We start from the raw sequence: 25,207 nt of genomic DNA on the forward strand, positions 1-25,207 counted from the left end.
GAGGTGAGCCAATGAAAGCTGGGTGCTCACCAAAATTATCCAGATGGAGCACCTGCCTAAAAGAGCCTGGAGAGAACACTGACCACTAAACTAGAGTACAACACCAAAACCTTGATGGCTAATAAGAAAAGGTATAGCGAGGCCAAAGAGAAACTGCAGGGATGCAAAACAAGCCTATCATAGATCTGGACAGTGGAAACTGAGCTGTTTGTGCTGTTTTTGTGAATCATCAGATCTTGTGACCTGCAGTTTTCTTTACAGTGCATTGGTAGACATAGCTACAGGGTGTAACACAGCAGTCTTCAGCAGTTTTCAACGAGAAATGATTGGTTTAATTATACAAAATTAGAGTTCTTCAATCCTCTATCTTTAGGTCTATTGTTCCATCTATGGTGTCTTTATTGAAGATATCTGGAACTGTCACTTTATCTTGATCAAATAGCCGCACATCTTCTAGAACACAAAGGGCCTGATTCACAAAGTGGTGCTAACTCTTAGCACGGCCGTTTTCGCACGAATCTTCGCATTGCGCGCGAACGTGAATTTTCGCGTAAAACGATAACGTTTTTGCGCGCAAACTCGAATTTTTGCACGAAAACGATATTGATTTTACGCAAAAACGTGAAAATTCGCGATCGTGCGCAATGCGAAAATTTACGCAAAAACGTCCGTGGTAAGAGTTAGCACCACTTTGTGAATCAGGCCCAAAATATCTGAGCAGTGATAAAATCATGGTGTGGCAGTGCAGTATCAGTTAAAACTTAATTCCTGCAGTCTATAGCTGGGTACACACGGAACAATTTTCCGTCAGATCGACGGATCGAACAAATAATTTCTGACCGGTCCGATCGGATAATGCAATGATTTTGGGGAGTTATCAATGCAAAGTCAATCGCATTATCGATCAGGAGCAATTTGGATGTCTACACACGATGCAAGTTCTTATCAGATCACCAGTCAATCTGATGGAAAATTGTACCGTGTGTATGAGGCTTTAAGTTTGTTTGAGAAAATTTTGCTGGATCCTGCTTAAGGCTGCATTTCCACTTGTGCGGTGCGAATTCCCATGGATGACGAGGTATGCGAATTTAACTATGGCAGTGCTGGTGTGCTTTTCTATTCGCATGAAAATTCGCATACCCAAACCTCATGTGAATTTCCTATTAAATACATTGTATGCGATTCGCATAGAGGTATGCGATATGCGAATTCTGATGGCTCTGCCATGCGAATTTTTTCTGCACAGAAAAACGCAAAGGAATCCTGACAAGTGGAAACAGTCCCATTCACTTGTATTGCTATGCGAATTTGCATGCGAATTCGCGATAGTGGAAATTAGCCCTAAATGTTTTTCTATGTATGCCTGATTTTATGCATAGGTTTTAATTTATGCACAAAATTTAGACGGATAGGGCTTGATTCACAAAGCCGTGCTAATTCACAGCACAGCCGCGCTATGCTTTGCATAAAACATTACGCACCCTGTAACAAGCGTTTGCGGACGTTCACGCTGCACAACGTGTACTTTTGAGCACATTGTGCCGCATGAACATGCGCAAACGTTTGTTATAGCGTGTGTAAAGTTTTATGCACACTAAACCGTGCGCGAAGCATAGCGCGGCCGTGCTATGAATTAGCACAGCTTTGTGAATCAAGCCCATAGTGTGGAATGGTGAAATAAATGTGCACCTAAAAAAATTGAGTTCAAACATGCCTTAAAGAGGAACTATAGTGAAAATAACAATAAGCACAAAGGGAGAGACTGCTTGCTTGCATTACCCATGATGCAACGGGTTCACAGACAGTAAACTGTCAGGGCCACAGCCCTGACATCACACTGTGGGAGGGGTTTCACCACAATATCAGCCATACAAATGTCCCTGATAATCTATTCAAGAAAAGATAAAGATTTCACGTGGGAAAGGGAGTATCAGCAACTGATTGGGATGAAGTTCAATCTTGGGTTAAAGTTCCTCCTTAACCCCCTCCCGACCGCCTAACGCTGATGCGTGTGCATTTCCACTTGAGTGACAGAGCGCCGCTCTGTCATCAGTCTACCAGCAGCGCTAGGAGACTGTTAGATAGTGAAACCGCCGTCTACTTACATTGTACAGCGCTGCGATCTACGGCAGCGCTGTACTGGGGACAATCGGCTGTTGCCTATGAGAGCCGTTTGCTGTCATTGGCTGTTGGGTGAGGGAGGGGTTAAAAAAATAAAGAAAAAATAATAAAATGTAATGAAAACACACAAACAAATAAATAAATAAACAAACATGCCAGCAGGGAACAGAGACCACCAACAGAAAGCTCTGTTGGTGAGCAGAAAAGGGGCCGGGAATCACTTGTGTGCTAAGTAGTATGGCTCTGCAGCGAGCACTTAAAGCTGCAGAGCCCTAATTTGTAAAAAAAAAAAAATGGCCTGGTCACAAGCCTATGGTCCTGAAATGGTTAAACTAAACTCTAGATCAGTGGTCCTCAAACTAAGGCCCGCGGGCGGAATGCGGCCCTCTGTGGCTTTTTTACCGGCCCCCCACACGCAAAATGTATTACTTAGAGATGGTGCTTTCTACAATACCTAAGCTCAATGTTAGATTTTTCTACATTATTGTATCTATACTCCGGCCTCCCAGCAGTCTGAAGTATGTTGTCCCGGCCCTTGACCGAAAATGTTTGGAGACCCCTGCTCTAGATGAATAAACCCCCTAGTCTGGAATAGTACTTATGGGCCTGCTGGGGCTGTGGTGTGACAATACAGGATATCCTGTAACCCCCAGAAGTTCACTATTTTTAGGCCTAGAAAAATCCTAGATGAGAATTGCCCCTCCGGCAATTCTCATCTAGGATTTTTCTAGGCCTAAAAATAGTGAACTTCTGGGGGTTACATACAGTTAAAACCACAACTTTCAAAATAACAGCATGACCAATATAAATCTATTCACCAGATTCAATATGCCTCAACCACTGCTGTGATACTTTCATTATGATAATAAAAGACTGTTGAAACAAGATTACAGTGAATCTCACGCTGTTCGGGTAGAAGAGATGGAGACCATGCCGTTTGATTAAAGTAAGGTGACCAGACCTTCCTTTATGAAAATCTACAGCGAAGCCAAATCAGCCTAATGCTGTTCTTCATAACTTCTCAAGCACGTTCATTCAATTGTAAGTCTGGTCATCTTTACAATGGGCAACTTAATCCACCTGGGTGAATGTAGTTGAAGACGATCCAGAATGGTGATGATCTGTCATTGTGTCTAACCACATCTCTGTTAACGACAGCCAGAGAACCTTCTCCTTGCCAGCAAATGCAAAGGAGCTGCTGTCAAGCTAGCAGATTTTGGTCTGGCCATAGAAGTACAAGGGGAGCAGCAAGCATGGTTCGGTAAGTGTGGGCATCTGGGGAGAAATTGTCAATGTTTCTAGAAAGCAAGAAGTGTGTTTTATTTCTTATTTACTTGACAATACCGGCAGAATGGAGTTGCACTGGCATTACAAAGGGGTGTATTCACCAAACCCCAGTAAACTTAACGTGTTGCACATATAGCGAGAGTTAGGTTAGGTTCCCAGTGGGAGTTTTGCTCCCTGGAACTGCAGGAACGCAATGCAATGGGAAAGCAGCGCTGCACGTTATCTGCACATTTTGATGTATACAGTGAAGTCTACATCCATGAAAATTATACTGTAACTGTTAACGTGCAAGTTTTTGTGGTGATGCACTGTATGCATGCAATGCCTTACGGTGCCACATCCCGTTATACTGTGGCGCATTGCAATGCGGAAAGCCGCTATACAGTGCTCTGCTGTGAATGTAGCCTTAAGGTGGCCACACATGATACAGTAAAATGATCCGATTTTACGGCAATTTGATAAATGTGATCGGATCTCCCGTTTTTTCAATCGACTGAAAAATCAGATAGGATTTCCTGTTTTTCTGATTTGTATCGATCCGGAATGATGGAAATTTTTCTTCGATTTTTTTTAAAGCTTGTATGGCGTGTGCGTTAGATTGTCAATTTATCAATAAACACACCCTAGCCAGTTTCTCAGAGTTTCCAATCATTTTTATCATAATTGGGGAAAAATTGAACATATGTGTGTGGTACATTGGTCATATTTTTGAAATGTTACAATCAGTCAGAAAAATGTATTGCAATTCTTGAATTGAACAGATATTTAAAAAATTGTATGGTGTGTGGTCACCTTTATGGTGCCCATACACGATACAATAAAAATGTTCAATTTTCCCTTTAAAGGTGGCCACACACCATACAATTTTTTAAATATCTGTTCAATTCAAGAATTGCAATCAATTTCTCTGACTGAAAGAAAAATGCTTTGGTGTACATATTAATAAATTGGCAATCTACCACACACCATTCAATTTTCATAAAAATTGATCAGAAAAATCCAGCACTCCTGATCAACTTTTATTGGATAAAAACGGGAAATCCGATCGGATTTCTTGCTCGAATTAAAAAAAAGCTTTCGATTTTTCTGGCAATCCGATCTTATTTATCGAATTGCTATAAAATCGGATCATTTTATTGTATCGTGTGTGGCCACCTTTACTCGATCTAAATGATCGAATTGAATAAAAGTTGAAAATATGTTTTTTTTTTCGATCAAGAAATTGAACGATTATCCCGTTTTTTCGAAAAAAAAATCTGATCAGACATGCTGGGAAAATCTTTATATTCGAACTAAATTATCTAATTGAAAAAAAAAATGAAAAATTGTACCATGTATGGCCACCTTTACACAGAGAGGTTATGTAATCTGAATTGAGCCCGCTTCTTGCATACGTTAAGTACTGGGGAGTAGTGAAAATACCCCAAAGAGTATAGAATACCGAAGACCAGAAATGATCCAGCAAACCTTGCATGTTTTCTTTTTTTAATTATTACCAGTACTTCAAAAATATTTCCAAGACCACCTTTCCCCCAGTCTTACCAGAATATGACAGCAACACAGACTGGCCCAAATGTAATTCCCTTTTTCACCTGAGTTTTCTCCTAGGAGATAATTAACATATTCTTTTTAAAATACGTTTCAAGCATTTTACAATTGGAAAAGTACCTAAAAGTTGGTGAAAAGGTACTATGAAAATGATTTTGAGTATTTTCTTGCTTGCTGGTGGTATAAAAAGTCATTTGATGACAAGGTGTGAAAATCTCACCTAGGAGAAAACTCAGGTGAAAAGGTGAATTGCATAGAGGCCATTTTGTAATGTATACATGACTATGGTTGTGCCAATGTCAGGGGTACATATTTTCATCAATCCCACTCTGTTCTGAGTCTCTGCTAAGTTTTGTCACTTAAAGTGTACCTGAGTTGAACAAATATTAAAAAAATGATACATACCTGGGGCTTCCTCCAGCCTCCTTCAGGCTAATCGGTCCCTCGTTGTCCTCCTGCGCCGCCTAGATCCTCCGGTAGTTGCCTTGTTATCTTCACCAGTAGGTGCCAGTCAGTGCAGACGCTGCCTGGCTGCACGCTCCCCTGTAGTGCTCTAGCGGTTGAGAGTGTTCTGTGCTTGCACAGAAGTACTGGGCAGGCACTGAATGCTCCTGGCTACAGGAGCTCAATGGAGCGTGCACGGAGGGCCACGCATGCGCAGTACGCCCTGACTGGTGAAGACAACGGGGCATCTACCGGAGGGGGCGGAGGAGGATGCGAGGGACCGATTAACCTGAAGGAGGCTGGAGGAAGCCCCAGGTATGAATATTTTTTTTCTATTTGTTCATCCCAGGTTTACTGCAAGGCAGGGAACACGCTTAGCATCAACGTGTTTTCCCCATAGACCAAAGTGAAAAACGGATGTGATTCTGCTAAGTGTGTTCCCTGCCTACAGAACAACTGTAGCGAGAGGTATATGAAGGCTGCCATATTTATTTATTTTTAAGAAATACTAGTTGCCTGGCTCTCTTGCTAGACCTCTGCCTCTAATGCCTGGTACACACCATGCAATTTCCCATCAGACAGATGGGTCGATAGATCATTTCTAACAGATCCGATTGGATTTCTGATCGATTTTCATATTACTTCTATGCAAATCGATCAGAAAAACGATCAGACCTATCGGAAATTATCTATTTGACCCGTCTATCTGACAGGAAATTGCATGGTGTGTACCAGGTTAAATACTTTTAGCCATAGACCCTGAACAAGCATGCAGCAGATGTTTCTGGCATTATTGTCAGATCTGACTAGATTAGCTGCATGCTTGTTTCTGGTGGGATTCAGACACTGCTGCAACCAAATAGATCAGCAGGGCTGCAATTGGTATTATTTAAAAAGAAATAAATATGGCAGCCTCCACATACCTCTCGCCAGGGGCGTAACAATAGACCCTGCAAGGGATGCAGCCGCAGGGGGGCCCAGAAGCCACAGGGGGCCCCGTCCAGAGAGACTGACAACTAAGAGCAAGGAGAGAAAAAACTTTCTACTCTATGCACAATTTCTCTAATAACTGCATCTGCTCAGCCACTGATAAGGAATACTACAAAGTTTTGCAGACAAAGATTTGTAGACAGCCCCTATTCAGTGTTCAGCAGGGTCTTGTGTACAGAGCTGGTCTACCTCCAGCCTCAACCCCAGGCTGCATCCAAAGTTTCGCAGGGGGCCCAGTGATTTCTAGTTACGCCTCTGCCTCTCGCTACAGTTGTCCTTTAAGAACCGACCCCTCCTATTAACCCTCTCCTTGTTTTCTGGATCACTTGTGTCCCTCCATTCTCTCCTATTCTATATCCCTAGCATATCATACCCAGTGCTTGTGAATGGGGCTTCATTAATCACAGCTGGACAGCATACTTGTATGAGGCCTCTTTTAGGCAGGGGTCACACTTGCTTAAAATCACGTGCATTTTTTGCAATGTGAATATGCACATAAAGCTTCCCAATGCATACAGTCAGCTGTCTGTTGACCAAGAATGCAGAGTCGTCCGCAGAAACACGCTGCTGTTTTTTCGCAGACTTAAGTGCGACCCCTGCCTAACATGGATGGCTGAACTGTGTGCTTGTCGGGCAGCACAGCCTCCCGTCTGCTGGCCACTGAGCTAGAAAAGGATTGAGGGCCCATTTCCACTATCGCGAATTCGCATGCGTTTTTCGCATGCAAATTCGCATAGCAATACAAGTGAATGGGACTGTTTCCACTTGTCAGGATTCCTTTGCGTTTTTCTGTGCAGAAAAAAATTCGCATGGCAGAGCCATCAGAATTCGCATATCGCATACCGCTATGCGATTCGCATACAATGTATTTAATAGGAAATTGGCATGAGGTTTGGGTATGCGAATTTTCATGCGAATTCGCATAGAAACAATGGAAAAGCACACCAGCACTGCCATGGCTAAATTCGCATACATCATCATCCATGCTAATTCGCATGAAAATTCACATAGACCCGCAATTCGCATCTGCATGCGAATTTTTACCGCGGCGATTCGCACCGCACAAGTGGAAATGCAACCGGAGATGAAATGGGGCCCTAGGCAAGATATCAGTTTTTGCCCACCGCTGATGGTCACCTGGCTTATTTAGTAAGATTTGGTGGGGGGCTAGCATCCACCAGGCCCCTATACTCTCTACAGGCCCTAGGAGAGATCATACATTCTGCCAGGGCATGTAATCTTATGAGCACAACTGTATGCCATATTTATTTTCTTTTAAACAATACCAGTTGCCTGGCTATTCTGCTGATCCTCTGCCTTTAATACTTTTAGCCATTAGACCCCGAACAACCATGCAGCAGATCAGGTGTTTCTGACTTTATTGTCAGGTATGATAAGTTTAGCTGCATACTTGTTTCTGATGTGATTCAGACACTACTGCAGCCAAATAGACCAGCAGGGCTGCCAGGCAATTGGTGTTGTTTAAAAGGAAATAAAAATGGCAGCCACCATATACCTCTCGTTACAGTTGTCCTTTAAGAGAATTCTCTATTTTATAGGTAACCAGTAGCATAAGCAAAGAATTGGTGACTGGGAATAGCAGAGCTGTGGTGTTGGCCACAATGTAAATGTTTCTGCCGTTATATACTGGTTTTAACAGCTTGGCTTTGAAAGACAACTGTAGCGAGAGTGATATGGAGGCTGCCATATCTTTCTTTCCTTTTAAACAACACCAGTTGCCTGACTCTCTTGCTAGACCTCTGCCTCTAAATGCTTTTAGCCATTGACTGTGAACAAGCATGCAGCACATCACGCGTTTCTGACATTATTGTCAGGGATGACAAGATTAGCTGCATGCTTGTTTCTGGTGTTATCCAGACACAACTGCAGCCAAATAGATCAGCAGGGCTGCCGGGCAACTGGGCCCATATGCAACTTTTTCACCTGAGTTTCCTCCTAGGAGATCATTTTTCATTTTTTATGATATTAACTTTTCAGCACTCAGCAATAGAAAAGGTACCAAAAATTAGGTAAACGAGTACTATCAAAACTATTCTAAACATTTTCTTGCTCGCTGGGGGTTAAAAAGGCATTTTATTTACAAGTTTATAAATATCACCTAGGAGAACGCTCAGGGCAAAAAAAGAATTGCATATGGCCCTGGTGTTGTTTAAAAGGAAATAAATATGGCAGCCTCCATATTCTGCTCACTTCAGTTGTCCTCTAAGGGTAACTACATCTTGTCTTTGGCCAAAAGGAAATTAAAAGTCTGTCAGGCTTATCTAATAAGATCAATGTGCAGCAACCCATAGCAACTGGCTGCTGAAATCTGATGGGTTGCCATGGGTGAGTGGACTTTTCCCATCAGTTTCAGCCTTTGCGTTGCCTTATTAAATAAGCCTGTGTATTTCCCCAAAAATGTAACTGCTCCAATTAGAATGAGTTGTCAGATATTCGTAGATTGCATCTCCCTCCAAACATCCTCAAAGTTCACCGGGTAAAACAAGTGCAGTGCATACGATTCTGAGCACAGAAAACATCTTTCACGCACCATTTCTCCTAAGCGAGTACATGAAACAATCCCCTGGCACGCGGCTCTCTGTATAAACTGCTGGCAGCTGGAGGTACGGAAGGGCTCTCATTATGTTCTCTCTGTGCCAGGTTTCGCTGGAACCCCAGGGTACCTGTCCCCAGAGGTGCTCCGAAAAGAAGCATATGGAAAACCGGTGGATATCTGGGCATGTGGTAAGCAGACACAAGTTGCTGTGACTGTGGCATTACAATACTGAGCGCCATATGGAACCCTCTCTCCTTCTCACTTAGAATTCAACATGTGTGTTTCCAGAATTGATTAAAAGGCTGCTCTCCTGCTTGTCATTCTGATCTGCCCTGCGCTGTACACACTCAGTTCATGCTTGGCTAAAGTTTTACGGATACGAACGCTGTAAATAACAAACACATCAAAAAGGAGATAAATACATTACTGGAAATGAGCAGCATGAGTGACGCCAGGCAACGATGATGCGTAGCGGAATTTTTTTTATTTTTTTTTGCAACTCACGGTGAAAACAGAAACAGTATTTGTAGCATTAATAACAACAATTAAATACCACATTGCATAGACATTAAAATTAGTAGATAATGTCCACAATTCACTAAGCTCATCTTCTGTCTTTAAAGAGAAACTCCGACCAAGAATTGAACTAGCTGATACCCCCTTTTATATGAGAAATCTATTCCTTTTCACAAACAGACCATCAGGGGGCGCTGTATGACTAAAATTGTGGCGAAACCCATCCCTCAAGAAACAAGAAAAGTACGTACTCTTGGCAGTTTCCTGTCTGTGAAACTTGCTGCATTGTGGAAAATAGCTGTTTACAGCTGTTTCCAACTGCCAAAAACCATGCAGCAGCTACATCACCTGCCAACAGTAAAAATGTTCACTGGAGTTCCTCTTTAAAGTCAATAGGAATCAATAAAACAATTCTGGGTCCAGTAGAGCCTTCCTGCTCCTCTCCCGATCCCCTCGTTGCAGCAGCAGCTCCTCTGTTTGAAATACCCTCCGCGAGGAGCAGCGGAAGTCTTTTGGAGCCGAGTCCTCCCGAAGACAGGCAGCTCCATACTGCTCACGTGCGAGAGCTTAAAAGAGGGCACTCACGTGAGTGCAGTATGGAGTGGCCCATCTTCGGGAGCTCTCGGGCTCCCAAAGACTTCCAAAGCCTCCCTTTGGCAGTGAAGAGAGCAGTATTTGACGAAATTGGTTGAATACTGCTACCGGGGAGCCAGCGATGGAACGTGGGGACTGAGAGAGGAGCGGGAAGGCTCTGTAGGACCCAGAGCCCTTCCTCTCCTTAGGTATGTATCTGGCTGATTTATTTTAATAGATTTCTAATGACTTTAATACCGATTCTGTGCTGTTTTTACTGTTATCCCCATGGTGATAAAGCATGTAGTATTCACTAAGTAATTTACCTCAGGCAACCCTTAAAATAAGGATTCTCTCCTTAAGTTAAGGAGAGATTTCTAAAGTTAAGGTTTCAATCCCTAAAATTATGGCAGGATTTGAAAGTTAAAGACAGGATGTCAATTCACAGAGAGGAATTCAAGTGTTAAGTGTGTGAGGAGTTATCACCTGGCCTGAGCTGTTGTTAAGTGGAGTGTTAATACAGACCGCAATGTAAAGTGATGCATTCTGAGCTGTCTGCTTTATTTTTTACTAGTTTATGCAGAAGGGGTATAGAGATCAATGTACACAGCAGGCACCCAGAGAGGAAGGGAGACAGAGACACCAAGTGTGTATATATATATATATATATGTATATATATATATATATATATATATATATATATATTTACATACATACATATACACACACACGCACATGCACACACGTACACTCATATAGACACAGAAACTGTTAAAGACCCAGTCACACACACACAGCCACAGCCTCTCTCTCCAGCCCTGGCTGTCCTGCGCAGGCTAGTTGTAATCATCCTGGCAGCACAAGGGGTGGAGCTAAGTCCAGCCTGCATGTGCTCCTAAACTTTGATAGAACCCCTTCCTCCCAATGTTTACAACCCTTCCACTGCCTCCCCTTGGTGACTTTCATGGCCTCGGGGCCCATCTTACAAGGGTCATAAAACAAGTGTGGCCATTACTATCTTCACACCCATAACAAGTGTAGCCACAAAAACACCTGTTCTGGAGGATGGTCCACTGTATCAAAGGAAGGTAAGGCTAGTAATAGGAGGCCCCTTACAGCTCTGGCCCCCTGCGGTCACAGGAGCTGCTCCCCTACAGTTACGCCTCTGTACGAGGTCTGACTCTCCTATACTGTCTTATAGAACCGAGTGTGTGCCACTCAGCTTTGCTACAGCATTGTTCTGTGGAGGACGGGTCAGCCAATGTCCAGTTAAGGGCCAGTTTCCACTGGATGCCACATCCATTTCCGAACCTTGCAATGCATGGCTATTGGGATTTGGGCGTGTGCTGCGGCAAACTGCAGCATGGAATCAGACTGACATGCGATTCAGACGCCAAGCTGTTGTTTGAATAGGCAGCATTATCCCGTCCGGCTCACATGCAGGGAAACGCTGCAAATTCGGGGCTAGTGGAAATATACAAGAAGGAGCCTTGCAGACTTAATAAAGGGAAATACATCATGGAAGACACTAGCTGTTTTCTTATAGGTCAACCATCAACACCACAGGACTCCAGATAGAAGTCATTCAACAATAAAAGGATTGCAGTGAATATTCCTTGTAGTGAATATACATTCATAACGGTTTCATTTCAGAGGGTGTACTGCATGATGAGACTTGTATCTACAGTATGGTACTAATCCTAATGAGGAATTTGCTGGAATCTTCATTTCTTGTTTTGGTTTTCGTCTGGGTCTGCAGATTACACGATCTCACTGATGTCCTTTCACGATCTTTATATGTGTTGTATAATGACCCTGTACATTTTTCTCCTTGCTCCTTTCCTGCTACTAGTCATGCCTCCCAAAGTGGGTTTATGACCTTTGATCAGGTATCAGGCGGAGAATACAAATGAAGACATCAGTCATACAGCCGACAGACAGGGATGAACACCACTCGTTATTAACGCTTACAACCAGGAAACATTGAAAGCGGGATAGCAGGATTAGTACTACATAAAGTTGTTCGATTTATTCAATTTCAAGTAACCTGATGGGAAAGGAGGGTACACTGTTTCTTTTCGAATGACAAGTACCCAGAAAGCAACAATATAAATTATTGTTTCATTTAGGCGACATTAGATCTACACATGTTCTTACTATAACTGTCCTGGCATCAGGGGCATTGCTAGGATCTTGAAAGATCTGTGGCACCAAGAAGGTTAAAACGTGCAATGTGCATAGCGTGCTATGCCAAAAAGTGGGCGTGGTCAGAGCAAAATGAACATGAACCTAGCAGCAGTGTAACTCAAAAACAGTGTGCCTGGATGACCCCCCTCCCCCCCTTTTTAATACAAAATAAGGTCCTAGTTATAAAACATACAGCCATATATAGCCAGAATTAGGCAGCCTGTTACCCCAGAACACATTATTGTGCACCAAATATCTCAATAAGCAATGTGTCCCCCTAAAACCATACACAGATAGTGTCACCTCCAAAAAAAACAAAATTACATAGCATTTCCTCCCCAAAGGGAAGCAAAGTTACAACCACAAAAAAATGTAATTAGACAGGGTTTCCTCAAAACACTTTTTTTGTGGCATATACTGTGCATTACTTTGCTACAAGATAGGCATTGCTAACTCATCAGCATTCTACTTGTTTCAATAACTTTTGATTTCACAGGTCATCCACACGATTTGCAGTGTTTGATATGTACAAGATCATCTTGCCTTTTGTGCCTATATTAGTATATGCCATGACTATAATGACATTAGCGTTGACTTTGCATTGTTCGGGTGGTAATGCATAGATTGTTGGGACTTTCTCCTCTGCAGCTTTCATTCTCAATTTACCATGAATAATATCAATCTCCCATCATGCTGCTTAATAGTATTTAGAACGCCACCTATTGACTGACTATATAGTCATTATGACACTGGTATTTTTAAGCAGATGGCGAGTATCACAATTATATTCGGATATTGTCTCCTTGAAAGTTTATATCTTGTTCTCTGACACTGCAGAGGAGAACTTCCCTGAGGTAGAATTTGAATGTGTAACTCATTTAAGTTATGAGCCTATCCAATCACGTTGATGGATATGTAATGTTCCTCTCGAGCCGTGCCTAATGGCTGTCCTTTGTTATGCGCACCCTACTTTTCTGTGTTAGTTTAGGGAACAAGGTCCTTTGTAGTTGTAAACAGGGGCTGGGAAGGGATCTGGGGGAGTTTGGGATTCGTTATCTTGTTACAATCCAATTATATACCGTATGCTACTTCTTCATTAATCATCAAACAATGTATAAAACGTGGCGAAACTACACTTAATACAACATCCTACTCGAGATAACTACACTAGATGGGAGTTGGCTTGTAGAAAACTAGAGGTAACTTTGATGAATAGGACCAAACGTGGAGACCTAATACATCTACAAAGAAGCTTTGAATTTGTAAATAAGTGCAGTAAATTGTTAATATACCTCCTCAAATACAATAATAATTCATTGGCTATCCCGCGAATCCTAGATTCATCAGGGACCGCCCATACCACCCTTTATAGAAATCGCTAGAGTATTCCATGATTTCTACGCTGAACTTTATTCCACTAAGGTTAGGACATGTAATTTTGGACTTGAGGAACTTCTTGGGGATCTGGACCTGCCATTATTAACTGATGAGGCTAACTTAGACCTTGAAGCTCCAATTACTGGGGACGAGATCACTTTGGCTATTTCCTCCTTTAACAATAATAAAACACCCGGCCCAGATGGCATACCCGCAGAATGGTACAAGAAAAATAAATAATTGGTTGTCCCATATCTTACCAAATTATTTCAAAGTATTCTTTACACCGGATCTCTTCCTGATACCATGCACGAGGCCCTAATTACTCTTATTCTCAAACCAGGCAAAACTCCCTTCTCTTGTGATTCTTATCGGCCAATCTCATTAATAAATACGGACATAAAAGTACTTACTAAACTCCTGGCCAACAGACTTAATAGGCATATAGATTCCATCATCCACCCTGATCAAACTGGCTTTATACCGGGGAGGAGTACGCGACTAAACATCAGAAGACTATTATCAAATATTCAATACCCACATTCTAATATTGGCACAAGAGTGATCCTGTCATTAGATGCTAATAAAGCCTTTGACTCGATAGAATGGCCATATGTCCTAGCGGTCCTGGAAAGGTTTGGCTTCGGCCCAAATTTCAGGAATTGGTTTAGTATACTTTACAGCTCTCTCCGAGCTAAACTCAGAGTCAACTCAATGATATTGTGAAGCTTTGATATTACCAGGGGCATGAGACAGGGTTGCCCTCTTTCCCCTCTTCTTTTCGCCATTGCGGTAGAACCCTTAGCCCAATCCATTAGATTGTCACAAACAATTCAGGGGTTAAGAGTTAATAGAAAAGAAGAGCGTATATCCTTATATGCTGATGACATGCTTATATATTTAGCAGACCCGGGCCCATCACTGAACTTGGTTTTAGACATCTTTGATAAATTTAGCTCCCAATCTGGAGTTTCTATTAATTGGTCCAAATCTGTATTATTTACACTAGACGTATTTGATGCCCAATTGACCTCGTCCCGCTCTCAAATTGTGGATAATTTTAAGTATCTAGGTATCTGGATTCAACGCTCCCCAGAGAAGTTCCTTGAATTTAACTTCCAACCAGCCCTCTCCGCTATTGAAAATAAACTAAAAAAGTGGACCACCTCCCTCTTAATCTCTGTGGTAGAGTTACTATTATTAAAATGATAGTTGCCCCAAACTTTTACAGTGGTGTGAAAAACTATTTGCCCCCTTCCTTATTTCTTATTCTTTTGCATGTTTGTCACACTTAAATGTTTCTGCTCATCAAAAACCGTTAACTATTAGTCAAAGATAACATAATTGAACACAAAATGCAGTTTTAAATGATGGTTTTTATTATTTAGTGAGAAAAAAAACTCCAAATCTACATGGCCCTGTGTGAAAAAGTGATTGCCCCCCTTGGTAAAAAATAACTTAACTGTGGTTTATCACACCTGAGTTCAATTTCTGTAGTCACCCCCAAGCCTGATTACTGCCACACCTGTTTCAATCAAGAAATCACTTAAATAGGAGCTATCTGACACAGAGAAGTAGACCAAAAGCACCTCAAAAGCTAGACATCATGCCAAGATCCAAAGAAATTTCGGAACAAATGAGAACAAAAGTAATGTAATTGAGATCTATCAGTCTGGTAAAGGTTATAAAGCCATTTCTAAAGCTTTGGGACTCCAGCGAACCACAGTGAGAGCGATTATCCACAAATGGCAAAAACATTGAACAGTGATAAACCTTCCCAGGAGTGGCCGGCAGACCAAAATTACCCCAAGAGCGCAGAGAAAACTCATCCGAGAAGCCACAAAAGACCCCAGGACAACATCTAAAAAACTGTAGGCCTCACTTGCCTCAATTAAGGTCCGTGTTCATGACTCCACCATAAGAAAGAGACTGGGCAAAAACGGCCTGCATGGCAGATATCCAAGGCGCAAAACACTTTTAAGCAAAAAGAACATTAAGGCCCATCTCAATTTTGCTAAAAAACATCTCAATGATTGCCAAGACTTTTGGGAAAATACCTTGTGGACCGACAAGACAAAAGTTGAACTTTTTGGAAGATGCGTGTCCCGTTACATCTGGCGTAGAAGTAACATAGCATTTCAGCAAAAGAACATCATACCAACAGTAAAATATGGTGGTGGTAGTGTGATGGTCTGGGGTTGTTTTGCTGCTTCAGGACCTGGAAGGCTTGCTGTGAAAGATGGAACCATGAATTCTACTGTCTACCAAAAAATCCTGAAGGAGAATGTCCGGCCATCTGTTCGTCAACTCAAGCTGAAGCAATCTTGGGTGCTGCAGCAGGACAATGACCCAAAACACACCAGCAAATCCACCTCTGAATGGCTGAAGAAAAACAAAATGAAGACTTTGGAGTGGCCTAGTCAAAGTCCTGACCTGAATCCTATTGAGATGTTGTGGCATGACCTTTAAAAAGGCGGTTCATGCTAGAAAACCCTCAGATAAAGCTGAATTACAACAATTCTGCAAAGGTGAGTGGGCCAAAATTCCTCCAGAGCACTGTAAAAGACTTGTTGCAAGTTATCGCAAATGCTTGATTGCAGTTATTGCTGCTAAGGGTGGCCCAACCAGTTATTAGGTTCAGGGGGCAATTTCTTTTTCACACAGGGCCATGTAGGTTTTGAGTTTTTTTTCCTCACTAAATAATAAAAACCATCATTTAAAACTGCATTTTGTGTTCAGTTATGTTATCTACTAATACTACTAGTTAACAGTTTTTGATGAGCAGAAACATTTAAGTGTGACAAACATGCAAAAGAATAAGAAATCAGGAAGGGGGCAAATAGTTTTTCACACCACTGTATATATTCTGCAGATGGCTCCAATGTGGATTCCTCGCCAAGTTTTCAAACGCATTGATTCTATCATTACTTCATTCATTTGGTCTAACTCGGTCCCTCGCATTTCTCTAGCGACGCTACAAATGCCCACCTCACTGGGAGGCCTTGTGGTTCCCAACTTTTACCTTTACTACCTTGCTGCACAACTTATACCTATTACCTACTGGCTGAGTGAATACAGGAAAGACTCCTCTCTGGCCTTAGAAGCAGATATAGCGGGCTCATATGAGTCCTTATGTGGAGCCATCTACAGATTCGATACTTCTGGTGAGGGGAAGGGTACTGTTCTCATACAAAACACGATCAAAATCTATAGATCCACTTGAAAGCTACTGGGCGAACCAAAAATCCCGATTTCCCTTAGTTCCCCAATCTGGCACAATAAAAATCTTCCAGAATTGCTGTCAGTTCCTGACTCTTGCTTTTGGAAGCGACTTAATATCAAATACCTTCATCAATTATTTGTGGATGGTAAATTTAAGGACTTTACATCCTTACGCAAGGAATTTGGTCTGCCCAGGCATGCTTTATTTCGATACTTTCAACTTAGGCATGCTATGAACAAACAGATTAGCTTACACAATGTAGACTTAACACCTTCACACTTAGAAAAACAACTTCTTCAAAAAGACAAAACTAAACAAATTTCCTGATTTTATAACTTTTTGTTAACAACACACTATACTCACCGTGTTATATCCACAAGAAAGCGATGGGAATGTATAGTAGAAGAAATTACCAAAGATGATTGGGTGGATTTTGAGGTTAATTATCATAAAACAACAATCACAGCATATGACAAGCTGATGAACCTGAAGTGGTACTTATCACCCGTTCAATTGAGTAAAATGGGCCCCTTCAGAATGGCCGCTGTTTCGAATGTGGTCAAGAAAAAGCTGACTTCTTGCATTGTGTGTGGTTCTGTCCCCAGGTTAACTATTATTGGAAGTCTGTCACCCATTTTTTGAGGGATATATTGGGTCTCCCAGATGTCTTCTCATTTAAAATATGTATGTTGGGCATCTTACAAGATGTATCATGCAGTCGATGGAAAGGAAACCTAATTAGAATACTGTTATTCTATGCTAGAAAATCACTCATTCTTCAATGGAAATCTACCTCGGTCCCTAACCTCTCTGACTGGAAGAAACAAATAAATTTAGCTCTCCCCTTATATCAATTAACCTACCAATCTCGTAACCAGCCCAATAGATTCAATAAAATTTGGTCAATCTGGGTCGACTCCTCAGATACGCTGATTCCCAACCTAGATTTTACCATCTCTGTACAGGATCTCGCTCAGTGTGAGGTTTGAATTCTCCCTGCAATAACACTTTACATGCATGTCTCTTTTATGGTACTCTCTATTGCAGCAATTTACCTTGAGCCTGATACTCCTCAATGTCTGTACAATACTGAAGAATGCTGTATACGTTCAAGTTTTCTCTGATCGTGAAATACATTGATTTGATGTAATATCGGATTGTAACTTACTGCGGGTTTAATCTTGTTTGATTTTGGCTTATGTTTAAGCCTTGTGTTCTTGTATTTTCTGGTTTAAAACTCAATAAAAATTCTCTTTAAAAAAAAGGCAGGGTTTCCTCTCCCCCAAATAACATAATTAGTCAGTATCCCACAAAACAACATACCGGTAATTAGTCTGTCCCTTCGATCATAATTAGGCAGAATTTCTGATAATTAGGCAGGTTGTACTCTAAACCTAAATAGGCAGATTTCCCCCATATCATATCTATGCACAGTATCCCCCAATCCATAATTAGGCAGAGATCCCCCAAAATAATTAGGCAGCCCCCCACATCCACAAACATAATTAAGTAAAGTGTCCCCTTAAATCTCCAAGCATAGATAGAAAGGCATAGCCCCCTCTAGGTATCCAAACATGGTTAGGTAGAGACCCCTTCTAAAACCCCTATCGGAATAATGCAGAGTCTCCTCTAAATCCTCAAACATAAGCCCTTCCCCTTCCGACACACGATACAATAAAATTATCCGATTTTACAGTAATTCAAATAAAAACGATCGTATCTCTCGAAAAAATCGAAAGCTTTTTTTTTCATTCGACTGAAAAATCCGATCGGATTTCCCGTTTTTTTTCCGATTTAAATCGCTCTGGAATGCCAGATATTTATCTTCAATTTCTACTAAAGATTGTATGGTGTGTGTTGGATTGTCAATTTATCAATATACACACCCTAGCAATTTTCTAAGTTTCCAATCATTTTTATCATAATTGAGGAAAAATTTAACATAGGTGTGTGGTACATTGGTCATATTTGTGAAATGTTACAATCAGACAGAAAAATGTATTGCAATTGTTAAATTGAACAGATATTTAAAAAATTGTATGGTGTGTGGCCACCTTAAAAGAGATTTGTGCTTTCCGAAATCAACAGCTGCAGTTTTACGTTTAGCTGAGCTTGAGTTATTGACATTGCTGCATGGTGGGTGCTTTAGATTTGCTTTGAAGGACATCTGAAGCAAGGCCAATATGAAGGCTGCCGTAGTTATTTCAGAAACACCTGATCTGCTGCATATTTGTTCAGGTTCTATGGCTAAAAGTAAGGAAAGTAAGAAAGGAGGCAGAGGATCAGCAGGACAGCCAGGTAATGTGCATCGTTTAAGATGGAGTAAATATGACAGCCTCCATATACCTCCTACTTCAGATGTCCTTTAAAGAGAAACCGTGACCGAGAATTGAACTTCATCCTAATCAGTAGCTGATACCCCCTTTCCCATGAGAAATATTTTCCTTTTCACAAACAGATCATCAGGGGGCTCTGTATGGCTCATATTATGGTGAAACCCCTCCCACAGGAAACTGTGAGGACCATGGTCCTGGCAGTTTCCTGTCTGTGAACCTCATTGCATTGTGGGAAATAGCTGTTTGCTTTAAAGCAAGCAGCAGCTACTTCCAGTGACATCATCTGCCAGCAGTAAAAATGTCACCATGTGATAAATGTCAGAATGTAAATCAGGAAGAGGAAAGCTTTTACAATGGACAAACACTGACTAAATCATTTATACACAATTATTGCAAAAATGCAGCACTTTTTTTATTAGATTATTTTCACTGGAGTTCCTCTTTAAGTTTCAGAAAAGGTAGGAACATTTAAAGATATTCCCATCTTTCCCATCCAACTTTCATCTTCCTACTTAATGTTTACCCCTTTCTAATGCTTAACATTATACCCTAACCCAGCACTGGGCAAACTACGGCCCGCGTTCCGTATCCAGCCCATGTGCGCTGTGAATATGGCCCGCCACTGGACGGCCAGATTCCTCTCCTCCCTCCCTCGCTACAGAGTTCAAAATGGGCGATAAGAAGAGGGTTAACTTACCTAATTGCCGCTTCCAGTGTCGGGTCTCCATGGCCAGAGTGACGTCATGTGACACACTGTCAGGACATGCCAGCATGTAATAGCCAAATACCCACTGCCAAAACTAAAAATTAGATCCCAACGGTCAAAACATTGCTAGGGATTTTGACTATGCAATACCATACACCAAACATAACCTTCCACATTTAAAAAAAATCACTCAGTTATGTAAGATCCGAATGCCAGCTGCATAGCTGTTACGCCACTGTCAATTAATGGTGCCGATTTTAATTGATCCATAATTAATGAGATAAGAGGAGCAGTAACGCAAAACTATGAAGCAGAACTCTCATGGGTAATCAGCAAATACGGCTTCTCTCATGTACAAGTTATAAGTAGAAACAAGGTTGTAAACATTAATACATTCTAATAAGATTATTTATTGGAGTGGCTGATCTATAACGTCAATAAGAAAGGGCCATTAACGACGGTCAGATTTTGCCCATACCAACCATTTAAACACTTGTTTTGTTTTTCCATAGCGTGAAAGATGAATCCTGATTGTTTGCTAACTGGTTGCTCTGGCAACTTCTCAACTCTTGATCTGATTTTCTTTTCTATAATAAGAACAAGAGAGGGAAGACGGATGAATTTGACCTTCTTCTTCTTCAAAAAATGCTCAAACAAACACAATTAATATTATTTAGTATTTATATAGCACCGACATCTTCTGCAGCGCTGTACAGAGTGTAGTCTTGTCACTTAACTGTCCCTCAGAGGGGCTCACAAACCTATCTCAAGAGCCGCTCCGACACTATGGAACTCCCTACCTCCACCCATTAGGGCAGCCCCCTCCTTCAACACCTTCAAGAAGGCCCTCAAAACTCACCTTTTCACTCTTGCCTACCACCCCTCACAATTGCTCTAAACCCACAGCCGAACTCTGGTCCCCTACCTCTCGTGTCCCTACCTCTCCCTCTAGATTGTAAGCCTTTGGGCAGGGTCCTCACTCCTTTTGTGTCCTACCTGATCATGCACCTCCATTACTGTGCACCCATGCTATGCATTTGAGTGAACCTAACTTGCCTAACTCCATGCTCCCATCCAGTGACTGACTAAGCATTACCTTGTACTCATACTGTGCTGTGTGATCTGGTTTTCTTGTATTCCTGTATTGTCATATTGCTGTTTGTCACCCCTAAATATTGTCTGTAACCTAAATTAATGTCCAGCGCTGCGTAATATGTTGGCGCTTTATAAATACAACAAATAAATAATAAATAAATAATATCCCTACCATAGTCTTATGTCCATTGTAGACTAGGGCCAATTTTTAGGGGGAAGTCAGTTAACTTATCTGTATGTTTTTGGGATGTGGAAGGAAGCCGGAGTGCCAGGAGGAAACCCACGCAGACACGGGGAGAACTTAAAAACTCTGTGCAGATAGTGCCCTGGCTGGGATTCTAACCAGACGAGCTATCCACTACTGCCTGCTTTAAAAACCAAAGTTAAACATCTGAAATATTATACTGCAGCACACCTGTGTTGAGAGGCACTTGGTGGCTGCCATAATTATTTCCTTTTAAACAATACTAGTTGCCAGGCAGTCCTGCTAATGCATTTGGTTGAAGTAGTGTCTGAATCACACGCCTGAAACAAGCATGCAGCTGACAAATTTTTCGGTTCATAAGAAGCTCCTGACTATAAGATGCACCTAGGTTTAAAGGACAAAAATCGGGGTAAAAAAACAAAAACCTAAACCTGGTGAGTCCATGGTGCAGGGGCGTCTTGTGCATCTTCTCCCCTCAATCCCCCTAAATTATCCCCCCCTTGTACCTCTTGTGTCCTTCTCTGTCCCTCCTGTGTCCTCCTCTGTTCCGGTGTCTCCTCTATTCCCCAGTGTCCTCCTTTGCTCCATGTCGTCCTCTGTCTTCTTGTGTCTTCTCTCTCGTTCTCTGTCATCTTCTGTCTCCTTTGTCCCCCTGTGTTTCTTCTGTTCCCCTGTGTCTCTACTGTTCTTCTCTGTCCCCCTGTGTCTCTTCTGTCCCCGTGTCTCTTCTGTCCTCCTCCTGTGTCCTCTTTTGCCCTCCATGTCCTCCTCTGTCCCCCGTAATGCTTCTCTGTCCCCCTGTGTTTCCTCTGCCCACCTGCATCTCCTCGGTGTCCTGTGTCACCTGTCCGTTTCCATTTCCCCCCGTGTCTCTTATGTATCGGCTCCGCCTTTGCCCTCCACCCCCCGTGTCGCCTCGGTCTCTGTGTCCTTGGAGAAGGTGACATACTTACCAATCAGCTGAACGATACTGCAGGAGTTCTGTGAGGAGCTGCTGATTCAGGGATTTTCCTCCGGCTCAACAGGACTTGCTTTAGCCTGAGCCAGCCCTGCATGGCCAATCATGCAGAGGAGCTGCAATACATTTATCCAATCACTGCCACCTGCTGTTCTAACTAGAGTTGATGGTCCTCACAGGCGGGACCACGGCTCCGTCATTGAACCAATCACTTCAGGTAACATGATCCCACGGTGGTGTAGTGGATAGTAGAACTTCCTTCTTGCAGGGCTTGGTCCCTGGTTTGAATCCCAGCCATGGAGTATGTATGTCCTCCCCCTGCTTGGGTTTTCTTTGGGTTCTCCGGTTTCCTCCCATATCACAAAAAATACAGATCAGTTCATTGGCTTCCCCTTAAATTGGCCCTAGACTATGATACATACACTGTATGATACATACACAGACATATGACTATGGTAGGGATTAGATTGTGAGCCAGGGGCGTTTCTAGGGTCCTTGGAGATCGGGGGCACCTGTGGGCACCAGGTGGGGGAAAATGGGCGTGGCCATGAGGTGAGTGGGCGTGGCCATGGGTGGGGCCAAATGTACATGAACTTAGCAGCGGTGTAAGCTACAGATAATGGGCCTGCCCATCGAAATATTGGATGGAGCCCCCTGTCCTTTATTTAGATCATTTACAATCAGTATAGGCATAGATCAAAGATGTATACGCACATACAATTTTGATTGGTCAATCACTGACCCCCAAGTTTACCACCCCCGTGCAGTAAGTAGGCCAACAGACAATGGGCTTGATTCACAAAAGAGTGCTAACTATTAGCACGGGCGTTTTTGCGCGAATTTTCGCATTGTGCGCGATCGCGAATTTTCACGCGAAACGATAACGTTTTCGCGCGCAAACGCGAATTTTACCGCGAAATCGATATCGTTTTCGCGTGAAAATTCGCGTTTGCACGCGAAAACTTTATCGTTTCGCGCGAACATTCGCGATCGCGCGCAATGCGAAAATTCACGTGAAAATGCCCGTGCTAACAGCTAGCACTCTTTTGTGAATCAAGCCCCATGAATTTTATGAACAGAGCTAAAATTGGCTAATCAAAATTGTATGTGTGTACCAGGCTTTACAGATAATACTGTACATACTGAAAGTAGCAGGGATCAGCATACAATATAGCTGGTTTACAATCAGTAAAGGCACAGAGTAACACCTTACACTGTACACACTGGAGGTAAATCAGCACACAGTGCAGGCACTAGAGAACAGCGTATACTGTACATACTGTAGGCAGCAGAATTCAGCACACTGCAGCTAGCGTGCCAAAAATATGAGGATCACATATCAAAATAAATAACTGCAAAGTGGGGTGTGCATAATTATTCAGCCCCCTGAGTCAATACTTTGTAGAACCACCTTTTGCTGCAATTACAGCTGCCAGTCTTTTAGGGCAGTGTTTCTCAACATTTTATTGGTATGGACCCCTTTTAAAACCCTGTACTCACCAAGTACCCCCTAGCATAGTAAACATTATCACAAGTACGGTACCCCTTCACAAACAAATATATATTTGTTTGTGAACAGCAGTTTTCAGATCTTGCCACAGATTCTCGATTGGATTTAGATCTGGACTTTGACTGGGCCATTCTAACACATGGATATGTTTTGTTTTAAACCATTCCATTGGTGCCCTGGCTTTATGTTTAGGGTCGTTGTCCTGCTGGAAGGTGAACCTCCACCCCAGTCTCAAGTCTTTTGCAGACTCCAAGAGGTTTTCTTCCAAGATTGCCCTGTATTTGGCTCCATCCATCTTCCCATCAACTCTGACCAGCTTCTCTGTCCCTGCTGAAGAGAAGCACCCCAGAGCATGATGCTGCCACCACCATATTTGATAGTGGGGATGGTGTTTTCAGAGTGATGTGCAGTGTTAGTTTTCCGCCACACATAGCATTTTGCATTTTGGCCAAAAAGTTCCATTTTGGTCTCACCTGACCAGAGCACCTTCTTCAACATGTTTGCTGTGTCCCCCACATGGCTTGTGGCAAACTGCAAACGGGACTTCTTATGCTTTTCTGTTAACAATGGCTTTCTTCTTGCCATTCTTCCATAAAGGCCAACTTTTTGCATTGCACGACTAATAGTTGTCCTATGGACAAATTCCCCCACCTGAGCTGTAGATCTCTGCAGCTCGTCCAGAGTCACCATGGGCCTCTTGACTGCATTTCTGATCAGCGCTCTCCTTGTTCGGCCTGTGAGTTTAGGTGGACAGCCTTGTCTTGGTAGGTTTACAGTTGTGCCATACTCCTTCCATTTCTGAATGATCGCTTGAACAGTGCTCCGTGGGATGTTCAAGGCTTTGGAAATCTTTTTGTAGCCTAAGCCTGCTTTAAATTTCTCAATAACTTTATCCCTGACCTGTCTGGTGTGTTCTTTGGACTTCATGGTGTTGTTGCTCCCAATATTCTCTTAGACAACCTCTGAGGCCGTCACAGAGCAGCTGTATTTGTACTGACATTAGAGTACACACAGGTGCACTATATTTAGTCATTAGCACTCATCAGGCAATGTCTATGGGCAACTGACTGCACTCAGACCAAAAGGGGCTGAATAATTACGCACACCCCACTTTGCAGTTATTTATTTGTAAAAAATGTTTGGAATCATGTATGATTTTCGTTCCACATCTCACGTGTACACCACTTTGTATTGGTCTTTCATATGGAATTCCAATAAAATTGATTCATGTTTGTGGCAGTATGTGACAAAATGTGGAAAACTTCAAGGGGGCCAAATACTTTTGCCAGCCACTGTAAATACTAAATAATAATAATAAAAGGTTACTCTGTATTAGACACACATGTAAACTTTAAAGGAATGAATAAGAAGAGGCAGCACATTGTTATTTATGAGTGTTTGTGAGGATTGGCAGTTTGCATATTATTAGCTCTTTTAACTTCACAGAGAGAAAAAGAAAGGTCTGAAGACTGATGACTGACATAACTGTACATCTGTAAATGTTTCTCATTATACCAGGCTCCCTCTAGTGCCTGCTTCTGGTAGCTGTCACTGCGCAAAGAGGATAAGGCCT

At 42.2% G+C, this 25,207-nt stretch overlaps 1 protein-coding gene across 11 annotated transcripts in view; it reads left to right on the forward strand.

The window, feature by feature from the left end:
- The window catches only part of CAMK2B (calcium/calmodulin dependent protein kinase II beta), a 267,591-nt gene that overhangs the window by 180,340 nt on the left and 62,044 nt on the right, over positions 1-25,207 (forward strand). For all 11 annotated transcript variants that reach the window (XM_068274780.1, XM_068274781.1, XM_068274782.1 and 8 more), the window contains exons 7-8: positions 3,280-3,382; positions 9,052-9,135. In XM_068274780.1, coding sequence (XP_068130881.1) covers positions 3,280-3,382; positions 9,052-9,135 — 187 coding nt within the window. The remainder of the gene's footprint in view (positions 1-3,279; positions 3,383-9,051; positions 9,136-25,207) is intronic.

The sequence above is a fragment of the Hyperolius riggenbachi genome, chromosome 3 (genome assembly GCF_040937935.1).
Source record: "Hyperolius riggenbachi isolate aHypRig1 chromosome 3, aHypRig1.pri, whole genome shotgun sequence".
NCBI classification, from domain to species: domain Eukaryota; kingdom Metazoa; phylum Chordata; class Amphibia; order Anura; family Hyperoliidae; genus Hyperolius; species Hyperolius riggenbachi.